Consider the following 20,106-nt stretch of genomic DNA (forward strand, 5'->3'; position numbering starts at 1 on the left):
GTGCATTTATTTCTTTGATGTCTTTCTTCCTCACTGACTTGTAAGCACCAGGACTGCTATGCGCGGCTATGCCTGTTGTGCTCTGCATCAAGATGTCCAGTGAGGGACAATAGTCCACTCCCAACTCATGATCCCTGCTATTGTGCTCTTCCTCATGCATGGATACCCGTTACTTTGCAAATGGGGGCATTTTTCTGGCAAAGCTTTGCACCCATAGGACTTCATGTTCCCAGAGAAGCTACGTTTTTCTAAATTGCACAAAGGCATAGGGATATCCCAGGAATAATAGTATACACCACATTTGTTTTGCTCTGTACTCAATTCCCAGCCTTTAGGGCAGTGCCTGTTCCACATAGTACCTAATAAATAGTTATTCAATAAATAAGTGAATGTAATTATCTATCTTTGCAAATGTACTAATACACATCCATTTTTGTCATGAATATGCATATTCAGCCTTTTGCCCTTTTAGTCAGTTTTTTATTATTAAGAATAGCACTGCTATGTTTATCTTTATAAAATTACTTTGCTTTTATTTCTTTGAGGTTTATTCCCAAAAGTGAGATAACTAGGTCAAAACGTAGAAACATTTCTATAACTCTTCTAATATATGAGCAGATTATTTTCCAGAAAAATTGAATCAATTTACAATTCAACATGAAATGTATAGCTATTTTTCCCTAGCATCCCTGACGTTACTTTATTATTCTCATTGGTTTGGCATTTTAATAGGTTGTTTTAATTTGCATTTCTCTAAATAGTGCCTGGAAAATAATAGGTCCATAAGAAATATTTTCTAAATGAATTAATTTTCTATGGACCTATTTATTTTCATAAATATGGTCATTTATTTACCTTCCATATTTCTTTTTTTCTTCACTATCCCTTTTCCATCATTGAGTTATTGAGTAGAATTTAGGCATTGATACATTCTTATATATTTTAGATAGTGTGGTTTTCATTTAAAATATGTAAATTCTGATGTTTCACTAGTTTTATTAGTCAAATCACCGATTCTGAGGACTCCTTTTTGGTATTTATATCATTGTGAAAAAGCCAAAAAATTTGAAAAATAATTTTAAGCCTCTTTTTCCCTGTAAACCATGTTTGCCTCTTTCTCCTGAACACTCAGTTTTTAAATCTATTTATTTATTCTGAGAGAGAGAGACGGCATGCAAGTGGGGGAGGGGCAGAGAGCGAGGGAGAGAGAGAGAATCCCAAGCAGGCTTCACACTGTCAGTACAGAGCCTGATGTGGGGCTCGAATTCACAAACCACAAGATCATGACCTGAACTGAAGTTGGACACAACCGACTGGGCCACTCAGTTGTCCCTGAACACTCAGTTTTTTAAATGGGAATACCAAGGGAGACTCCTAGTTCTTTTGGACTATGTTAATTCCATATTCTTACTTTTCATGAGAATAATTCTGTTATGCCTTCCCCCTCCCTCAACTCCTTTCCTAAAGACAGAAAGAGTTAGTTACATTAGACTTATGAGCAAGGGTAAGAAATCTTGATTAATTGAGAAAAAAATTCTTCATTTCTATATTTTTCCTATCTCAAACTTGTAAACACAACCTGTGTTAAAAATACATATTTGTGGGGCACCTGGGTGGCTGTCAGTCAAGCATCTGACTTTGACTCAGGTCATGATCTCACGACTCATGAGTTCAAGACCCGAGTCTGGCTTTGTGCCAACAGCTCAGATCCTGGAGCCTGCTTCAGATTCTGTGTCTCCTTCTCTCTCTTCCCCTCTCCTGCCCTCTCTCTCTCTCTCAAAAATAAATAAGCATTAAAAAATTTTTTTAAATACGTATTTGAATTTTCATTATATCCTTTTGTAGATCATCTCTTTTGATTGTGTAATACCTTTTTGCTTATAGCAAAAAGGAAACCTCATGTAAGTTTCACAATATTCCTGTGAACAACTATATTATCAGTACCATTATTTAAAAATGTATTCAAATATCATAAGGATGCCTCTTAAAGAAACTTTGTCCCATGTCTTTAATTTTATGAAAATCGAGGTTCCTTACCACCATTTGGAACAGTAGGAAAAGAATAAAGATTCTGATAGTCAGACTTTGGCACATAGCTTATAATGCCAGCCTGATTGGCTTCTTCTCTTATTTTTCCTAATGTCCATGGGAAAATATGTGTCATTAAAATAATGAAGACTTCATTAGCAGCACTAGAGTTCATGTATAAAGAAAAGGTCTCTTGATTAAAGTCAGCTCTAGTCTTACATTTGAGTTTCAATAATGAAACTCATATTTGTTTTTGAATAAGTCACTTCACTGATTCTGGACCTAAGTTTCTATGTCAGGAAGTAGAAGTAAGAATGTGCTTCACCAGATTGACATGGTCATCAATATATGTCATTGTTAGCTATTTTGACTTCAAAGAAACCCTTAAACAAGCTACTTTCTAGTTTGTTTGATAGGGTGTTTTCGAGTTAGAGTATCAATGCAGAGTATTACCCTAGGCACTTGAACAGATATAAAAGTAAACAGGGTATGGAATAAAATGTACATGTTATTCTTTCTTTCCTCCCCACATCCTTAGGATTTTTACCTAGATTCTTCATTGTTCATCCACTTCCTCTGAGGCCAGTTCAACTCTATTATCAACACCTTCTGGGGTAGAAGGGACTACCTATTTTCTATCTGTGAAATCTAAACTCTCTAACTCTGATGAAAATCCACACATACAGATTATTCTCAAAGTATTTTACAAAAGAAAAAAAAATTCTAGGTTAACATGTGTTTGCCTTGCAGTAGTTTTATAAAGATCAAAGTAGCCACAAAGAGCAAGCAGCCTGGGCAGAGGTGATACTAGAACATCTTCTGATATTTGCTCACCTACAAAAGTTTTGTTAGAATTTATTTTTAGTGAAGTCATAAAAATGTTCAAGCAACAAAGTGTTTTCCAATGACACTGAAAGGATAAAAGGGTATCTCAAAAAAGGCTACATGGGTGATCTAACCTCCTACCCTCTAAATATAATCCACTTGGAAATTTGCTTAATGAGAACATATATTTGAAATTTTAATCTCTTACTCAGCATTGGATGTGGTACTCTTTCCATTGACAGTAGTCAGAGTTAGTTTTATTTCTATTCTATGAAATTATTATATATGGGGAAAAATGCTCTTAAACTAGAAATATTTTTATTTTAGGAATCATTCTCATTTTTTACATTTAAAGCATTTGTCATTTTGAATTGCATATATCTGTTTAAAAAAAAATCTGTGTGGGGGATGCCTGGGTGGCTTAGTTAAGTGTCCAACTCTTGATTTTGGCTCAGGTCATGATCTCACTATGGGATCAAGCTCTACGCTCACTGTCAGCATGGAGTCTGCTTGGGATTCTCTCTCTCCTCATTCTCTGCCCCTCCCCCACTCACACATGTGCTCTCCCTCACTCTCTCTCAAAATACATAAACATTGGAAAAAAAAAAGAAATATGTCTGGGTTTGCATCCCAACTCCACAACTTATGAGCTGTGTGACTCTGAGGAAGGTACTCAGCTGAGATTTCATTTCTTCATCAGTCAAAACAGATTAATAATGATATATAACTATCCATTACATTGGAAAGCAATATATGCATTAATACATAAAAAAAGAACTTAGAAAAATACCTGACTCATAGTAAGCACTCAAAAACATTAGCTAGTAATATCATTATTAATATTTGCTAGTCTGACAACCCTCACTCATACTTTTCCCACTTCTAGATTATAAACATTTTAGGGGCGCCTGGGTGGCGCAGTCGGTTGAGCGTCCGACTTCAGCCAGGTCACGATCTCGCGGTCCGTGAGTTCGAGCCCCGCGTCAGGCTCTGGGCTGATGGCTCGGAGCCTGGAGCCTGTTTCCGATTCTGTGTCTCCCTCTCTCTCTGCCCCTCCCCCGTTCATGCTCTGTCTCTCTCTGTCCCAAAAATAAATAAACGTTGAAAAAAAAATTTTAAACATTTTATGGGTAGATGTTAATCATCTTTATAGCCCCGGAACTTAGTTTAGTATCCAGCTCATTATGGAGTATACTATTTTTACACACTCCTAATTTATCTCTAATTTCTTTTTTTTTCTTTTCAATTTATACAATGATTCCTTACATTCTCCTGCATGATTGGCCTCTCAAGCTCATACAAAAACACTATTTATCAAAAGCCCAGCTGAGAAAGGCAATGTTTAAGAGGGATTATTTGTTCTCTGGATATCGTAGGTACAACAAAGAGAAAGCAGGGTATCTGCATGCCCCTTTCCCCGCTACAGAATTATTCTTGCTGAACTGGACTTTGGAGTGACACGGCCTTATTGAGGACTGTATCACAGTTTAACAAACTTGTATTTGCATCTATCATAAGAAAATGAAGATGGTGTCCACCACTTTCAAGTGGTCTCTCTACTAAGCCCTTCAGGAGATATTTTTATCTGTCCTAAAGCTAAAAATTAATCCACTTTTATGGTATAAAAGACTTAAAGTCAAGTTTGAAGCACTGTTATAGCAAAGTTTACATTTTTGTATGAATCCCATTTTATGTCTCCATGCTTGTTTTTCTTTTGCTCTTCCATTCAATTTATGCTCAATTTATGTGTTCTCCTTATCTGTGTGAGGGCTTTCTTGATACGCTAACTCTGCTAAAAAGGGCTGTGCAGGCTGTGCACTACACAACTCCAGGGAGTTCCAGTCACATAGTCTATGTATGCAGAGCACAATTTATGATGCCATATGTGGCAACCCTGGAAAACAACTGAGAATGATTGACTGACTAGGGACCATATGAATATTCTAGCTCTTTGTGATTTATACATATCACATATATATGTATTACATATATGTATATTATATGTGCATAATGTGCATATATGTATATGCATATGTACACACATATGTACACACATATATTATCTCCATGTTGCTATTTATTCCTGACATTTAAGGGTTTTGCACATATAGGTCCTCTCATCCTGAATATACATTGTCTCTCTGACATTCACACAACTGATTTCACTCACTTATCCACACACTAGAACTATATATAGTACTTCTAGTACTATGGTGGTTAATTTTATGTATCAACTTGACTGGACTAAGGGATGCCCAGATAGCTCATAAAACATTACTTCTGAAGGTATTTGGGAAAGAGATTAACATTGAATAGACTGAGTAAAGAAGGTCAGCCTCACCAATGCAGGTGGGATCATCCCATCAGTTGAGGTACTAAATAGAACAAAAAGATGAATAAAAGGCTAATTTGCACTCTCTGCTTGAGCTGACACATCCATCTTCTCCTGTCCTAGACATCAGCTATCAACACCCTTGGTTCTTGGGCTTTCAGATCCAGACCTGGATTTACACAATAGGCTTCCTTCTCCCCTCTCCCCTTCTCAGTCCATTGGACTCGGATGGAATTACACCACCAACTTTCCTTGGTGGTGCAAGTTCTGCAGCTTGCAGATGGCAGATTGTAGGACTTGTCAGCCTTCATTAACAATTCCTATAATAAATATCCTTTTATATATATCTGTAAATATCCTATTTGTTCTGTGTTTTTTTCTGGAGAACTCCAAGTAATAAAATGTTATTATTACTTTTTACAGTTACATACCACAAATCAGGGTTTAAAATTTCTCAGCCAGGAATTTTACCTAATAGCAGCTTCTTCATAATTAAATATCAGGAGTCTATTTCTCCTTGAAAATAATCATATACCTATACTGGGTAATAAAAGATGGCCTTGTTTCCTAAAAGAGTGATTAAGTAAACTGCTTAGAAATACATGCAATAAATGCTAACATTATCTGGTTCCAAAGTCTATATTCTTTCCACAAATACCAGGTTTTAATAATTCTTCTTTTGCTCTACTTTATCTCACTGTACTGAATACGTGGTACATGCTTAATAGTTACATTTATTGGAGTGAGAATCAAAAAGGTCCTTAAGTTATTGTCTAAGGTCACAGCACACAGAGGTAGATCTAGAATTAGAATCCATTTCTTTCTTTCCTGAGCCATTGCTCTGTTCGCTATTTTTTTTTTTTTAACCTGTGGACATCTACCATTAACCTCAACTATTTGTCCTATAGCACATGCTTCCAGAAACTCTGTATGGGGTCAGGAATATTTAAGTATCTTCTTACTAAGCTATTTAATGCATGAAACTTTCCATTGGTGGAATGCTAGAGAAGCATTTTGTGGACAGAAGAGGAAAAAAAAAAAGATGCTATTTTAAACGTTGCTGAGAGAGTTTGGGCAAAATCCATCTGGCAAACAGACTATTTCTTCCGTTCAAAAACTCATCAAGCACTCTAAACGTGTAACCTGTAGGCAAGTTTAATTAAAGCTTGAGAAATCTCAAAATAACCTGACATTTAAATATGTTATTTCCGTTCTGCTCTCATTGTCTGACACACACAGAGCCATTCTCAGAACCAAATTAAGCTCCCCAGTGCCATCTCACCCTGCCTAACTACTGGATTACCCTGTGCACAAGGAGACAGGAACATGAATGAAACAGGCTCATTCTCTCATTGTCCTTCAAATACCAACATCCATTTCATAGAGAGACAGGTAAGAAAATAAGATATGAAATTGGATGAATAGATAGATAGATAGATAGATAGATAGATAGATAGATAGACAGACAAAGGTAAAATTCATCTCTCTTCCTTAAAAAAAAAAAGATGAAGGCAGAGTTTGTCTTGGGGAGAGCCTCAGGAAAGGACTAAAGAAAGTGTTTTTTGCCATGGAACAAGAAATTTTTTAAAAATTGGACAAAGTAAGTAGGCATTAACATAGGCAACATTTATGGATTCCAAATATATACTTTGGGTCTTGGGGGAATGATTCCAGTTCTGGATCTAAGTTTAATAAGTTCAGGTAACAGACCCTGTTTGATGCCTTAAGGTGGCCTAGCATTAGGTTTTCTTCCTCTTCTTTTTCTGCCTTCTCTGGTTTTATTTTTTGTTTTATTTTTTGTTTTGTTTTGTTTTTGTCTGACTTCATTTATTTCTTTTTAATATATGAAATTTATTGTCAAATTGGCTTCCATACAACACCCAGTGCTCATCCCAAAAGATGCCATCTTCAATACCCATCACCCACCCTCCCCTCCCGCCCACCCCCCATCAACCCTCAGTTTGTTGTCAGTTTTTTTTTGTTTTTTTTTTTTAAATTTTTTTTTTCAACGTTTATTTTTTTATTTATTTTTGGGACAGAGAGAGACAGAGCATGAACGGGGGAGGAGCAGAGAGAGAGGGAGACACAGAATCGGAAACAGGCTCCAGGCTCCGAGCCATCAGCCCAGAGCCCGACGCGGGGCTCGAACTCACGGACCGCGAGATCGTGACCTGGCTGAAGTCGGACGCTTAACCGACTGCGCCACCCAGGCGCCCCTGTTGTCAGTTTTTAAGAGTCTTTTATGCTTTGGCTCTCTTCCACTCTAACCTCTTTTTTTTCCTTCCCCTCCCCCATGGGTTTCTGTTAAGTTTCTCAGGATCCACATAAGAGTGAAAACATATGGTATCTGTCTTTCTCTGTATGGCTTATTTCACTTAGCATCACACTCTCCAGTTCCATCCATGTTGCTACAAAGGGCCATATTTCATTCTTTCTCATTGCCACATAGTATTTCATTGTGTGTATAAACCACAATTTCTTTTTCCATTCATCAGTTAATGGACATTTAGGCTCTTTCCATAATTTGACTATTGTTGAGAGTGCTGCTATAAACATTGGGGTACAAGTGCCCCTATGCATCAGCACTCCTGTATCCCTTGGGTAAATTCCTAGCAGTGCTACTGCTGGGTCATAGGGGAGGTCTATTTTTAATTTTTTGAGGAACCTCCACACTGTTTTCCAGAGCGACTGCACCAGTTTGCATTCCCACCAACAGTGCAAGAGGGTTCCCGTTTCTCCACATCCTCGCCAGCATCTATAGTCTCCTGATTTGTTCATTTTGGCCACTCTGACTGGCATGAGGTGATATCTGAGTGTGGTTTGATTTGTATTTCCCTGATGAGGAGCAACGTTGAGCATCTTTTCATGTGCTTGTTGGCCATCCGGATGTCTTCTTTAGAGAAGTGTCTATTCATGTTTTCTGCCCATTTCTTCACTGGATTATTTGTTTTTCGGGTGTGGAGTTTGGTGAGCTCTTTATAGATTTTGGATACTAGCCCTTTGTCCGATATGTCATTTGCAAATATCTTTTCCCATTCCGTTGGTTGCCTTTTAGTTTTGTTGGTTGTTTCCTTTGCTGTGCAGAAGCTTTTTATCTTCATGAGGTCCCAAGAGTTCATTTTTGCTTTTAATTCCCTTGCCTTTGGGATGTGTCAAGTAAGAAATTGCTGTGGCTGAGGTCAGAGAGGTCTTTTCCTGCTTTCTCCTCTAGGGTTTTGATGGTTTCCTGTCTCACTTTCAGGTCCTTTATCCATTTTGAGTTTATTTTTGTGAATGGTGTGAGAAAGTGGTCTAGTTTCAATCTTCTGCATGTTGCTGTCCAGTTCTCCCAGCACCATTTGTTAAAGAGACTGTCTTTTTTCCATTGGATATTCTTTCCTGCTTTGTCAAAGATGAGTTGGCCATACTTTTGTGGGTTTGGTTCTGGGATTTCTATTCTAATCCATTGGTCTATGTGTCTGTTTTTGTGCCAATACCATGCTGTCTTGATGATGACAGCTTTGTAGTAGAGGCTAAAGTCTGGGATTGTGATGCCTCCTGCTTTGGTCTTCTTCTTCAAAATTACTTTGGCTATTTGGGGCTTTTTGTGGTTCCATATGAATTTTAGGATTGCTTGTTCTAGCTTCAAGAAGAATGCTGGTGCAATTTTGATTGGGATTGCATTGAATGTGTAGATAGCTTTGGGTAGTATTGACATTTTGACAATATTTATTCTTCCAACCCATGAGCACGGAATGTTTTTCCATTTCTTTATATCTTCTTCAATTTCCTTCATAAGCTTTCTATACTTTTCAGCATACAGATCTTGTACATCTTTAGTTAGATTTATCCCTAGGTATTTTATGCTTCGTGGTGCAATTGTGAATGGGATCCGTTTCTTTATTTGTCTTTCTGTTGCTTCATTATTAGTGTATAAGAATGCAACTGATTTCTGTACATTGATTTTGTATCCTGTGACTTTGCTGAATTCATGTATCAGTTCTAGCAGACTTTTGGTGGAGTCTATTGGATTTTCCATGCATAATGTCATGTCATCTGCAAAAAGCGAAAGCTTAACTTCATCTTTGCCAATTTTGATGCCTTTGATTTCCTTTTGTTGCCTGATTGCTGATGCTAGAACTTCCAACACTATGTTAAACAACAGCGGTGAGAATGGACATCCTTGTCGTGTTCCTGATCTCAGGGAAAAAGCTCTCAGTTTTTCCCCATTGAGGATGATGTTAGCTGTGGGATTTTCATAAATGGCTTTTATGATGTTTAACTATGTTCCTTCTATACCGACTTTCTCGAGGGTTTTTATTAAGAAAGGATGCTGAATTTTGTCAAATGCTTTTTCTGCATCGACTGACAGGATCATATGGTTCTTATCTTTTCTTTTATTAATGTGATGTATCACGTTGATTGATTTGCGAATGTTGAACCAGCCCTGCATCCCAGGAATGAATCCCACTTGATCATGGTGAATAATTCTTTTTATAAGCTGTTGAATTCTATTTGCTAGTATCTTATTGAGAATTTTTGCATCCATATTCATCAGGGATTTTGGCCTGTAGTTCTCTTTTTGTACTGGGTCTCTGTCTGGTTTAGGAATCAAAGTAATACTGGCTTCATAGAATGAGTCTGGAAGTTTTCCTTCCCTTTCCATCTTTTGGAATAGCTTGAGATTGCCTTCTCTGGTTTTAAGTGAGCTTTTTTCATGATTTGATTTTCTCTCCTTTCTTAGCATATCAATTATACTTCTTTTCAATATACAGCTTGCAATATACAATTTAAACTAATCTAAGTCTCCCTTCACAGAACACTAACTGCAGAGCAGGAACCTTACACAATATCCCCAATTCTTCCCTACCAGTCCTTAAGGCATTAATGTCATTCATTTCACTTATCCATATACTATAATCACCTAATGCATCATTATTTCATTATTTAAAGTTATCTTTTAGATCAATTAATAATAAGAAAAACTAAGATTTTAGTTTGATTTTACCTCTATTCTTTTCCCAGTGTCCTTCCAGTTTTGATGTAGACCTGAGTTTCTAACTATATCATTTTCTTTCTTCCTGCAGAACTTCTTTTTAACGTTTTTTGCAGAGTGGGTGAACTAATGTTGAAGCCCCTCTGCTTTTGTTTTTCTAAGAAAATCTTTGTCTCTTTTTCACTTTGGAAGGGTAATTTCCATGTACATAGAATTCTAAGTTGCTGCTTTTGCTTCTTTCTTTTTTATTACTGTTTTTATTTTTATTGAGATATAATTGGCATTTAATATTGTGTAAGTTTTAGGGATAAAACATATTGGTTTTAAAAATTCATTTATGTTGCAATATGATAACCACTATTGCATTAGCTAACCTATATCATGTCACATAATTATAATTTCTTCTTTGTGGTAAAAACAATTATGATCTAATCTGTTAGGAACTTCAACACTGTATTTCACTCTCTCTTTTTATTTGTGTGGCTTCTCATGAAAAGTCTGCTGGTTATTATCCTTGTTCCTCTGATAGGTGTTTTGTGCCTGTCTAAACCTATGAATAACCAATGTGGCTGGACTGGCCCTTGTAGTTTTTATTAAGATTGTAAGATGCAGGGCATCTGGGTGGTTCAGTCAGTTAAGCACCTGACTCTTGATTTTGGCTCAAGTCATGATTTCACAGTGCTCTGTCTCTCTCAAAATAAATAAATAAATAAAAACTTTTAAAACTTTTTAAAAAGCTTCCCAGGGGAGCTTGGGTGGTTCAATTGGTTAAAGCATCCAACTTCAGCTAAGGTCATGATATCACAGTTCATGAGTTCGAGCCCCACATGGGGCTTTGTGCTGACACTTCAAAGCCTGGTGCCTGCTTCAGATTTTATGTCTCCCTCTCTCTACCTCTCCCCCACTCCTGTCTTGGTCCATCTCCAAAAATAAATAAACATTATTTTTTTTTTTTTAAATATTGTGAGTGGCTCCTGAGTGGCTCAGTTGGATAGGCATCCACCTTTGGCTCAGGTCATGATCTCATGGTTCATGGGTTCGAGCCCCACGTGGGCTTAGAGATACCAGTTTAGAGCCTGGAACCTGCTTCGGATTCTGTGTTTCTGTCTCTCTCTGCCCCTCCTCCACTTGAGTGCTCTCAGTCTCTCTATTCCTCTCTCAAAAATAAATAAACATTAAAAAAAAAAAAGACTGTAAATGCTCTTCAACAACAACCAGAGGAAACTTTGAAAAAATAAGATTTATTACTTACAAGACCTGGAAAATTACACATAGTGAGGTTGCAGATAGAGAGAGGGAGAGTGTATGGGCCGGGGGTTCTACTTTTATTGGGGTTGAGAATGGAGGCCTAGGATTTTGTGAGCTCACTAATGATGAATTTAAGACATAAGAGCAGGAAAATAAACTCAAAATGGATGAAAGACGTAAATATAAAACAGGAAGCCATGAAAATCCTCGTGGAGCAAGCAGGCAAAAGCCTTTTTGACCTGTGCTGCAGCAACTTCTTACTCAACACGTCTCCAGAGGCAAGGGAAACAAAAGCAAAGATGAACTACTGGGACCTCATCAAAATAAAAAGCTTCTGCACAGCGAAGGATACAATCAGCAAAACTAAAACGTGACCAACAGAATAGGAGAAGATATTTGCAATGACATATCACATAAAGGGTTAGTATCCAAAATCTATAAAGAACTTACCAAACTCAACACCCAAAAAACAAATAATCCAGTGAAGAAATGGGCAAAAGACATGAATAGACACTTCTCCAAAGAAGACATCCGATGGCCAACCGACACATGAAAAAATGCTCAGCATCACTCATCATCAGGGAAATACATATCAAAACCACAATGAGATACCACCTCACACCTGTCAGAATGGCTAACATTAACAACTAAGGCAACAACAGGTGTTGGCAAGGATGCAGAGAAAGAGGATCTCTTTTGCACTGCTGGTGGGAATGCAAACTGGTACAGCCACTCTGGAAAACAGCATGGAGGTTCCTCAAAAAATTTAAAATAGAACTACCCCACATTGTACTACCTGGTATTTATCCAGGGGATACAGGTATGCTGTTTTGAACAGGCACATGCACCCCAATGTTTATAGCAGCACTATCAACCATAGCCCAAGTAAGGAAAGAGCCCAAATGTCCAACAACGGATGAATGGATAAAAAAGATGTGGTATATATATACAATGGAGTATTACTCAGCAATCAAAAAGAATGAAATCTTGCCATTTGCAACTACGTGGATGGAACTAGAGGGTATTATGCTAAACGAAATTAGTCAGAGAAAGATAAATATCATATGACCACTCAAATGAGGACTTTAAGAGACAAAACAGATGAACATAAAGGAAGGGAAGAAAAAATAAATATAAAAACAGGGAGGAGGACAAAACATAAGAGAGTCTTAAATATAAAGAACAAACAGAGGGTTGCTAGAGGGGTGTGGGAGGGGGGATGGGCTCAATGGGTAAGGGACATTAAGGAATCTACTCCTGAAATCATTGTTGCACTATATGATAACTAACTTGGATGTAAATTTAAAAAAAAAGAAATGAAGTATAAAAAGAAATAATACATACATACATACATACATACATACACAAGACCAGGAATTTAAAGTGTGGGAAGAGAAAGAAACAAGTGGCCCAATTGTCAGTTATCAAAATTCACCAAGATCTCTAAAACAAAGGAACCTCAGTGAGGGAAGGCAGTCTGACTCTATATAGTTGGGTGGCTGGCAATGTGTTTGGGATCATCATTGAAATAGCAATCAACCTTAGGTCAAGCACTTGCATTACAAAATAAGGAATAAAACACAACTATCAGGGTTTATACTACAATAGGCAGGATGTTTTCCCCCTCTGTCTCTTTTCAAGATTTTATCTTTGGTTTATCACAATTTGAATTTGATATGTGTAGGATGTAAGGAGGGTGGTATTTATCATGCTTGTTATTCTCTAAGCTTTCTGGATCTGCATTTTGGTGTCTGTACTTAATTTGGGAAACTTCTTGGCCATAATTACTTCAAATATTTTTTCTAATATTAGAGGATGGTGCATGCTTTTGTATATATCTTATGTATATGTATACACAAAAGATACATATATATTTATACTTTTTGAAATTATCCTACAGTTTTTGATGTTCAGGGCGGGGGGGGAGCTTGTTTTTTTTTTTTTTTTTTCTCTTTGCATTTTTGTTTGGGAACTTTCTACTGACCTATTTTCAAACTCATCTGTTCTTTTCTTGGCCCCATGCAGTTCACTAATGAGCCCATCAAAGTCATTCTTCATTTATGTTACAGTGTTTTTGATTTCTAATATTTCCTTTGAATTTATCTTAGAATTTCCATCTCTCTGCTTACATTTCCCATCTATTCTTAAATGATGTCTAATTTTTCCATTAGATCCCTTAACATATTAATCATAGTCATTTTAAATTCTCTGAGAATTCCAGTATCTTTGTCATATCCCACTCTGGTCCTCATGCTTTCTTTGTCTCTTTAGGCTGTGGTTTTCTTGTGTTCTTAGTGTGGTTTATAATTTTTTGTTGGAAGCTGTACATGATGTAATTAGTAATTGGAACTGAGGTAGATATGTCTTTAGCATGATGTTTTATGTTAATCTGACTAGGAGTTGGACTGTATTTAATATTTGCTGTAGCTCTAAGTGCCAGAGCTACGAAATTTTTCTAAAACGCCCTTGTTTCCATCCCCACCTTTTGACTTTGGCCTTCCCTAAGTACACCTCCTCAGAGAAAGTCTGCATCCTGCAGCTATAATCCACTGTTAATATACAAGAGCCCCATTAGTACAATGATAAGATATGGGGGGAATCAATAATCTTATAACTAAATCTCAGTCTTGTAGTGGATCTATGTTCCCGGGATGTGACCTTTACAAGTGTTTCTTAGCTTGCTACCCACCTTAGGTAATAAGACAGGAAGGCTAGAGGGGTCTGGGGTGGGAGAAACACTTTTCCTTTGGGTGGGATAAGGCTCTGGTAGTCTTTTCCCCTAGATAGCAGCCCTTTGTTGTAGAGAACAAATGAGCTCTGGGTATATTTTAAGATGATTAATCATCCTCTTCTACTGCCAGAGCCACAAGCAGATCTTTCTTGGCTCTTAACCATGAGAACATGGTGGGGTTCCTCAAGGATTAAACCCAGGTATTAGTCCCCATAATTGTGACCCCCAAGAGTTTCTTGATTATCCACTCTCAACCTAGCAGTTTATAAAAAGTACCATTTAAATTTTTGTAGCCGTTTCAGCTCCAGGACTTCTGTTCCAGGTAAGTAGATCTGGCTGTGGCTGTCTGGATTCACCTATCTCTCCAGATTTGGAGGAGAATTTACCCTGCAACCTCAGTTCTCTGATAGATCCAAGAAATGTTATTGGTTTCCAATTTCTTCAGCTTTTTTTTTTATAATAAGAATAAAAGTGACAACTTCTGAAACCTATGTTAGTTTTTTATCTTATTAACAGGCAGTGGAATGTTCCTTTTTCTGCAATAGTCAGAGAATCACACATTATCTAATACAAATCTTCAGACATAGGACCCATGCAAGTTCTCATGCATTATTGCCCCCAAAGGCAGGGCTGTGAAAATATGAATATTTTTATTGCCAAGTTGCTTTCCCTGTCCTTTCTACCCCTAAAGATTGTGTTTTTATTAATGTGAGCCTTCTCTCTCTGTCTCTCTCTCACACACACACACACAAATGATAAAACCACAACTGTTTTTTCCTAACTGATTGACTCCAAGAGATTAAATCTATTGTGTTATCTTTGCAGTGCAAAGCCTGTAGTGTTTTTAAAGCATTTAAATGTGTTTTTTCTTGTCTTGTTTTAAATACCAACCCTTATTTTCCAGATTATTGGTGAATGATATAATTTTACCCATTTTTTTATTCATTCATGTATTCTTTTATTCACCAACTATTTGTTCGTCACTTCTCAAATACAAAATGCCCAGCTATGTCTCTGAGAGATATAAAGCCCAGAATTCACTGACACTCCTAATGGGAAGTTATATGTGAAGGACTATACTACAGAGAGGTTACAATACTGAGAACCAAGATGATTTGAGTGTTAACTAGGAGAAGAGATTGGATTTACCAGATATAACCAGGGCACCATTAAGATTTGATGTCAGATCTATATCAGACAGAGCCCAGGCAGAAAACAGAAAGTACACTCAAACAAGGTAATGAAGAAGACTTTAAAAGGGAACTATTGGCAAAAGTCAATAGAAGGAAATTGGGAGAAACATCAGTATATCCAGCAAGGGATGGTGATGCATCCTGGAGCTAGCAACAGCAAAGAAGTTTTTCTGCAGCTAGGCCTGAAGGGGGCAAGAGGAGGGTACATTACCAGAACCAAGACAGAGCTATAGAGAATCATACTTCTAGAAGATGGCCACATGTCAGGAGCTGTGGATGTTAGTGGAGAACTATAGTTACTGCTAACATAAGCTCTGGCAAGGAATGAACAGTGGAATAAATGCTCCAACACCACACTCCTCCTGTTTTCCAACTTCCTACTGCTATTTCCCATTGGCTGAACTCAGATGCAAGTCAAAGGGCAGACCTCCAGAGGTCAGCTTTCTGGGGAGCAGAGAGGATTGGGAAGGATGAAAAGTGAATCTGGAGGAGCAAACAGAAGATACCCAGTTCAACAGGAGTTTGTGCCTCTGGAATCTGGGAGGGAGAATCTCACGGGGCACTGATGGCTACAAATCCTTCATTTGAAGTGGGAGGTATAGACAAAACATGTTGAAAACTGTTGCCACTTCCATCACCACCACATCTTACTTCTTCCACACAAACACCTGAACTCTCACCTTCACCTCTCTGAAGCAGTGTAAATCCATTTTTTAAAAGATCTTGGTGAAAGGAGAGTGAAACTCGTGGCAAACATTCACCTTTCTATCTACAGCCTTCTAGCAGCAAGAGGAGGAAACCGTCGAACTGCCAATGTGATAGCCCATGGGTTTGCCAATCTTTTAACTCTGGACAAAAAGACCCTCCAAGAAATTCTAGTGCATTATCCAGATTCTGAAAAGCTCCTCATGAAGAAAGCCAGGTACAACCTTTAAAACCTCATTAGAAGGGCACCTGGGTGGTTCAGTAGGTCCAGCATCTCTCGATTTCAGCTCAGTTCACAGTCTCACAGGTTCATGGGATTGAGCCCTATGTTGGGCTCTGCACTGACAGCACAGGGCCTGCTTAGGATTCTCTCTCTCTCTCTCTCTCTCTCTCTCTCTCTCTCTCTCTCTCCCCTGCCCTTCCCCCCCATTCAAAATAAATAAGCTTAAAAAAAATTAGAGTTGGTTTTACACTGTAATATCTAAGAGGAGAACTATATTATGATGGCAGTGATCAACTTTCTCCATAAGAAACATTCAACAAACAATTGTTTATGCAGATATCCATTGAAAACTTCACAGATTAGGAGACAAGACAGTGTCTCTGGTAGGTTTTTCCAGAACTTTTACGGTACTATCTAAAATAGCCTTTCTCTTCCATCCACAGTGTGCTTCTAAAGAAGAAGGCTCCAGGCACAGAGGAATCCCCTCCAAGAAAAGGACTTGCTTTTCTCTTCCAACCAAAACAAAAGACACCCAAAATGTTTAAAGCTCTCCTGGGAGGCACAGGAAAAGCAGGTCTTACAAGACTACTCAAAATGAAGAGGGAACAAACCATCCAGGTAATGAGGCAGAGTGAAGTGGGGGCTGTAACAGATCACTGAACTAAGTATACCCAGACAAGCTCCTACTCTAATTCCATTTCAAACACTGGGACAGTTTGGATGCATCTAATGTGAATAATAACTACTTTATTTATAGCACTTATTATTGTCTAAACTATATCCTCATATTTCATTACATTTAATCCTCACAGTTTATTATAGATGGTTTTAATATATATGTATATACAAACATTCAACTCTCATTATCTATATATTCTGTATATTTGCAAATCTGCCTATTTGCTGAAATTTCTTTGTAATCCCAATATCAATACTCCATGTGGTCATTTGCAAACATACATATGTGCAGAGCAGTGAAAAATTTAAGTTGCCCAATGCACATGTCCCCAGCTGAAGTTGAGCAAGAAGACAACTCTACCTTCTTATTTCAGGTCTCACACTGTAAACAAGTGACCTTTTCATGATCTATTTAAGTGCTATGTTTTCCTCATTTTTGCAGTGCATAGTGCTGAAGCTCTGTCTAGTGATCCTAAGCACAAAAATTTCTGATATGCCTTACAGACAAAAGACATGTGTTAGATAAGCTTCATTCAAGCATGAGTTATAGTGCTGTTGGGCATGAGTTCAATAAAATGAATCAACAATATATATTAAATAAATGTCCCTAAACAGAAATACTCATAAAACAAGGTTATGTATTGATTTGTTGACAAAAATGTGGCCAGAGCCTCATACGAACCAAATCCTGCATTACCCCTAGGAGCAATGGTTCAGTATTTGCTAATTCTGTGTTTGTGGCAGCTGTATAGAACAAAACTACCAGGAATAATGAGAATCAATTGTTTATGTATAAACATACATATACACCTATAAATATATAGCACATTTTACCAATGAGCCAGTGAATACTTTCACAAATATTCAATCACTTATATATCACAAATGTTTAAACCCAGAAATAACTTCACAGATTTTATCCAAACCCGTCATGTTATAGATGAAGAAACAGCTCAATTTATTTGGATAAGTTCACAAAAAGTGACAGCGAAGTGAGAGCGAAAACTATTACTCAGGTATTCACACTTGTAGTCCTATACTGAGCTGCCTCCCAATTCCTAGAAATGTCAAGATACTCAAATGTTACAGTTTTTCTGTCTTTATTTTCATATTTCTTTGATTCTTATAATAAGTCTATGGGGCAGCTATTGAAAAACAGAGCAGGGATGCAGGTTTTCTGAATCTAGTCATGTTATCTCTTAAACTGTAAGAAATGGCTGACTGGATCTTTCAGAAAATTGGTAAAGCAAATATTATAAACCAGTCACACTCAAGAGACTAAAACTTGCCTCTTCCTTTTCACAGAGAAGCACTATGGTGAAAATTAGGGATACAGTGTAAGCTAAATCAGCATAGAAATAATAATCTCTGTAAAGGTTCATGAGTTCCAACCCCGTATCTGGCTCTGCACTGACAGTGCCGAGCCTCTTGGGATTCTCTCTCTCTCCCTCTCTCTCTGTCCCTCTCTTTGCCCTTACCCTGCTCATGTGCTTGTGCTCTCACTCTCTCTCTCAAAATAAATAAAACTTTTAAAAAAATTAAAAAACATAATAATCTGGGTAAAAGACTTACAGGGTAAAGAAATATGTGTCAACATGTTAAGTAAGTTTCTCAACTTTATATGTGCCATTCACACCTAGTAAGAGCCTCTCTTAAACTGACCCCAAGTATCATCAGCACAGAGCATAGTATGTTTTTTCACTATGAAATTTCTACAGATGATACTAAGCATAATAGTTTCTAAAACCATATAGCTCAACCACCCGTGGGACGAATAAGACTGTATGAGGAAAGAGATATGAGTTTCTCCCTGAGGTTCTCCCATGAGCTTATGCAACAGGAAAACCATACTTTCTGTAGTATTTTTATGGCATTTGGTTAATACTTTTTTATTAGAAAATAAATATTTAAAATTTCATCTTCATAAAATAAATAAGTACATATTTTTAAAGCAAAGAGTCCTAAGCACTAAGTCTAATAGTTCAGTGAGCATGAGGACCAATAGGAAGAGAATTCCTTGTCAGGGACAAAAATGCAGTCCAGAATTACACTGTCAAATGTGACAGCTCAGCCTCCTTCTTCAGCACATCACAAAGCTGTCAAATGATAGTAGAATGCAAGGCAGACATGATTCCCACATTAACTTAATTCAGACAGTCTTTGTCTTGGTGGTGATCCTTAGCCATTGAATATTAATCATAAGACTCCAATGTCCTTGATTATGATTTCAAAACCAACTTTTTGTAACTACTTCTTCCAGGAAAAAAGTGAAAACTCCAAAGAAGGAGAGGGTAAAGGAAGAGAATATGAAGATAAAGGAAGAGAACCAGTAGAGAAAACACAGGACAGCTCCGAATGTAGAGCAAATTCTGTTACAGCAGAGGAAATGCCCCAGTCAATTAGAAGGGCAGCTTTACCCAGAGGAACTACTCGTCAATCACTCATCATCAGTATGGCTCCTTCTACAGAGGCTGGGGAAGAAGTTCTGATGATTGAAGTTAAAGAAAAGGCTAAACAATAAGTGTTTGATTACCTTTAGATGTAATCTAGCTAATTCCCAAAGAGATTGTACCCAGGATTGTAGCTTAAATTAATGAGGGGAAAAGACCTTGCCAGGACCCCTGAGAATCCATAGACAAATCCCTGGCTTAGTTTCTAGAACTTATGTGAGAGTGTGATCTTATGCAGTAGTAATAAGAAGATTATTTCAAAACCATCCCTATTCTCCATTGTCATTAGCTTTGTGCAATTGGTATTTCTCCTAATTTTATGTAGTAAGGTTTTTTTCTCTTCCATTCTTTCTTGATGATGTTTCTCCCTCCATTTTGATTAGCTTGGGATTGGCCCTGAAGTGATTCACTTACCTTTTCTTTTCAGTGTGTGTGTGTGTGTGTGTGTGTGTGTGTGTGTGTGAAAGTCTTGCATGGTACTGTTGTTTCTCACTTGTAGGGGATTATGAGATTTCAATAAAATGTCAAAAATAAAACATCAGGTGATTTCCATTCAAGCAAGGATGATGAGTCATTCAAATATCATATCAATCCAGCAGTTGGAATTGAAGGGAAGCAGAGATAACGGAGTCTGTGGATGTGAAATCTGACTTGCAGAAAAGTCCCCTGAGGAGCAATATTGGTCAGTAGTACTAACAAACCCACGGGGAAATATCAC

At 37.5% G+C, this 20,106-nt stretch overlaps 1 protein-coding gene across 3 annotated transcripts in view; it reads left to right on the top strand.

Annotated features, from left to right (window-relative positions):
• CNGB3 (cyclic nucleotide gated channel subunit beta 3) overlaps positions 1-19,516 on the top strand; it is a 151,763-nt gene extending 132,247 nt beyond the window's left edge. For 2 of the 3 annotated variants that reach the window (XM_045454542.1, XM_045454544.1), the window contains 3 exons: positions 16,108-16,254; positions 16,704-16,878; positions 19,199-19,516. In XM_045454542.1, the coding sequence (XP_045310498.1) occupies positions 16,108-16,254; positions 16,704-16,878; positions 19,199-19,459 (583 nt within the window). In that variant the 3' untranslated portion in view covers positions 19,460-19,516. The remainder of the gene's footprint in view (positions 1-16,107; positions 16,255-16,703; positions 16,879-19,198) is intronic. The other variant, XM_045454543.1, reaches the window with a different exon arrangement.
• Positions 19,517-20,106: the final 590 nt, after the last annotated feature.

The sequence above is a fragment of the Leopardus geoffroyi genome, chromosome C3 (assembly GCF_018350155.1).
Source record: "Leopardus geoffroyi isolate Oge1 chromosome C3, O.geoffroyi_Oge1_pat1.0, whole genome shotgun sequence".
Lineage (NCBI taxonomy): Eukaryota > Metazoa > Chordata > Mammalia > Carnivora > Felidae > Leopardus > Leopardus geoffroyi.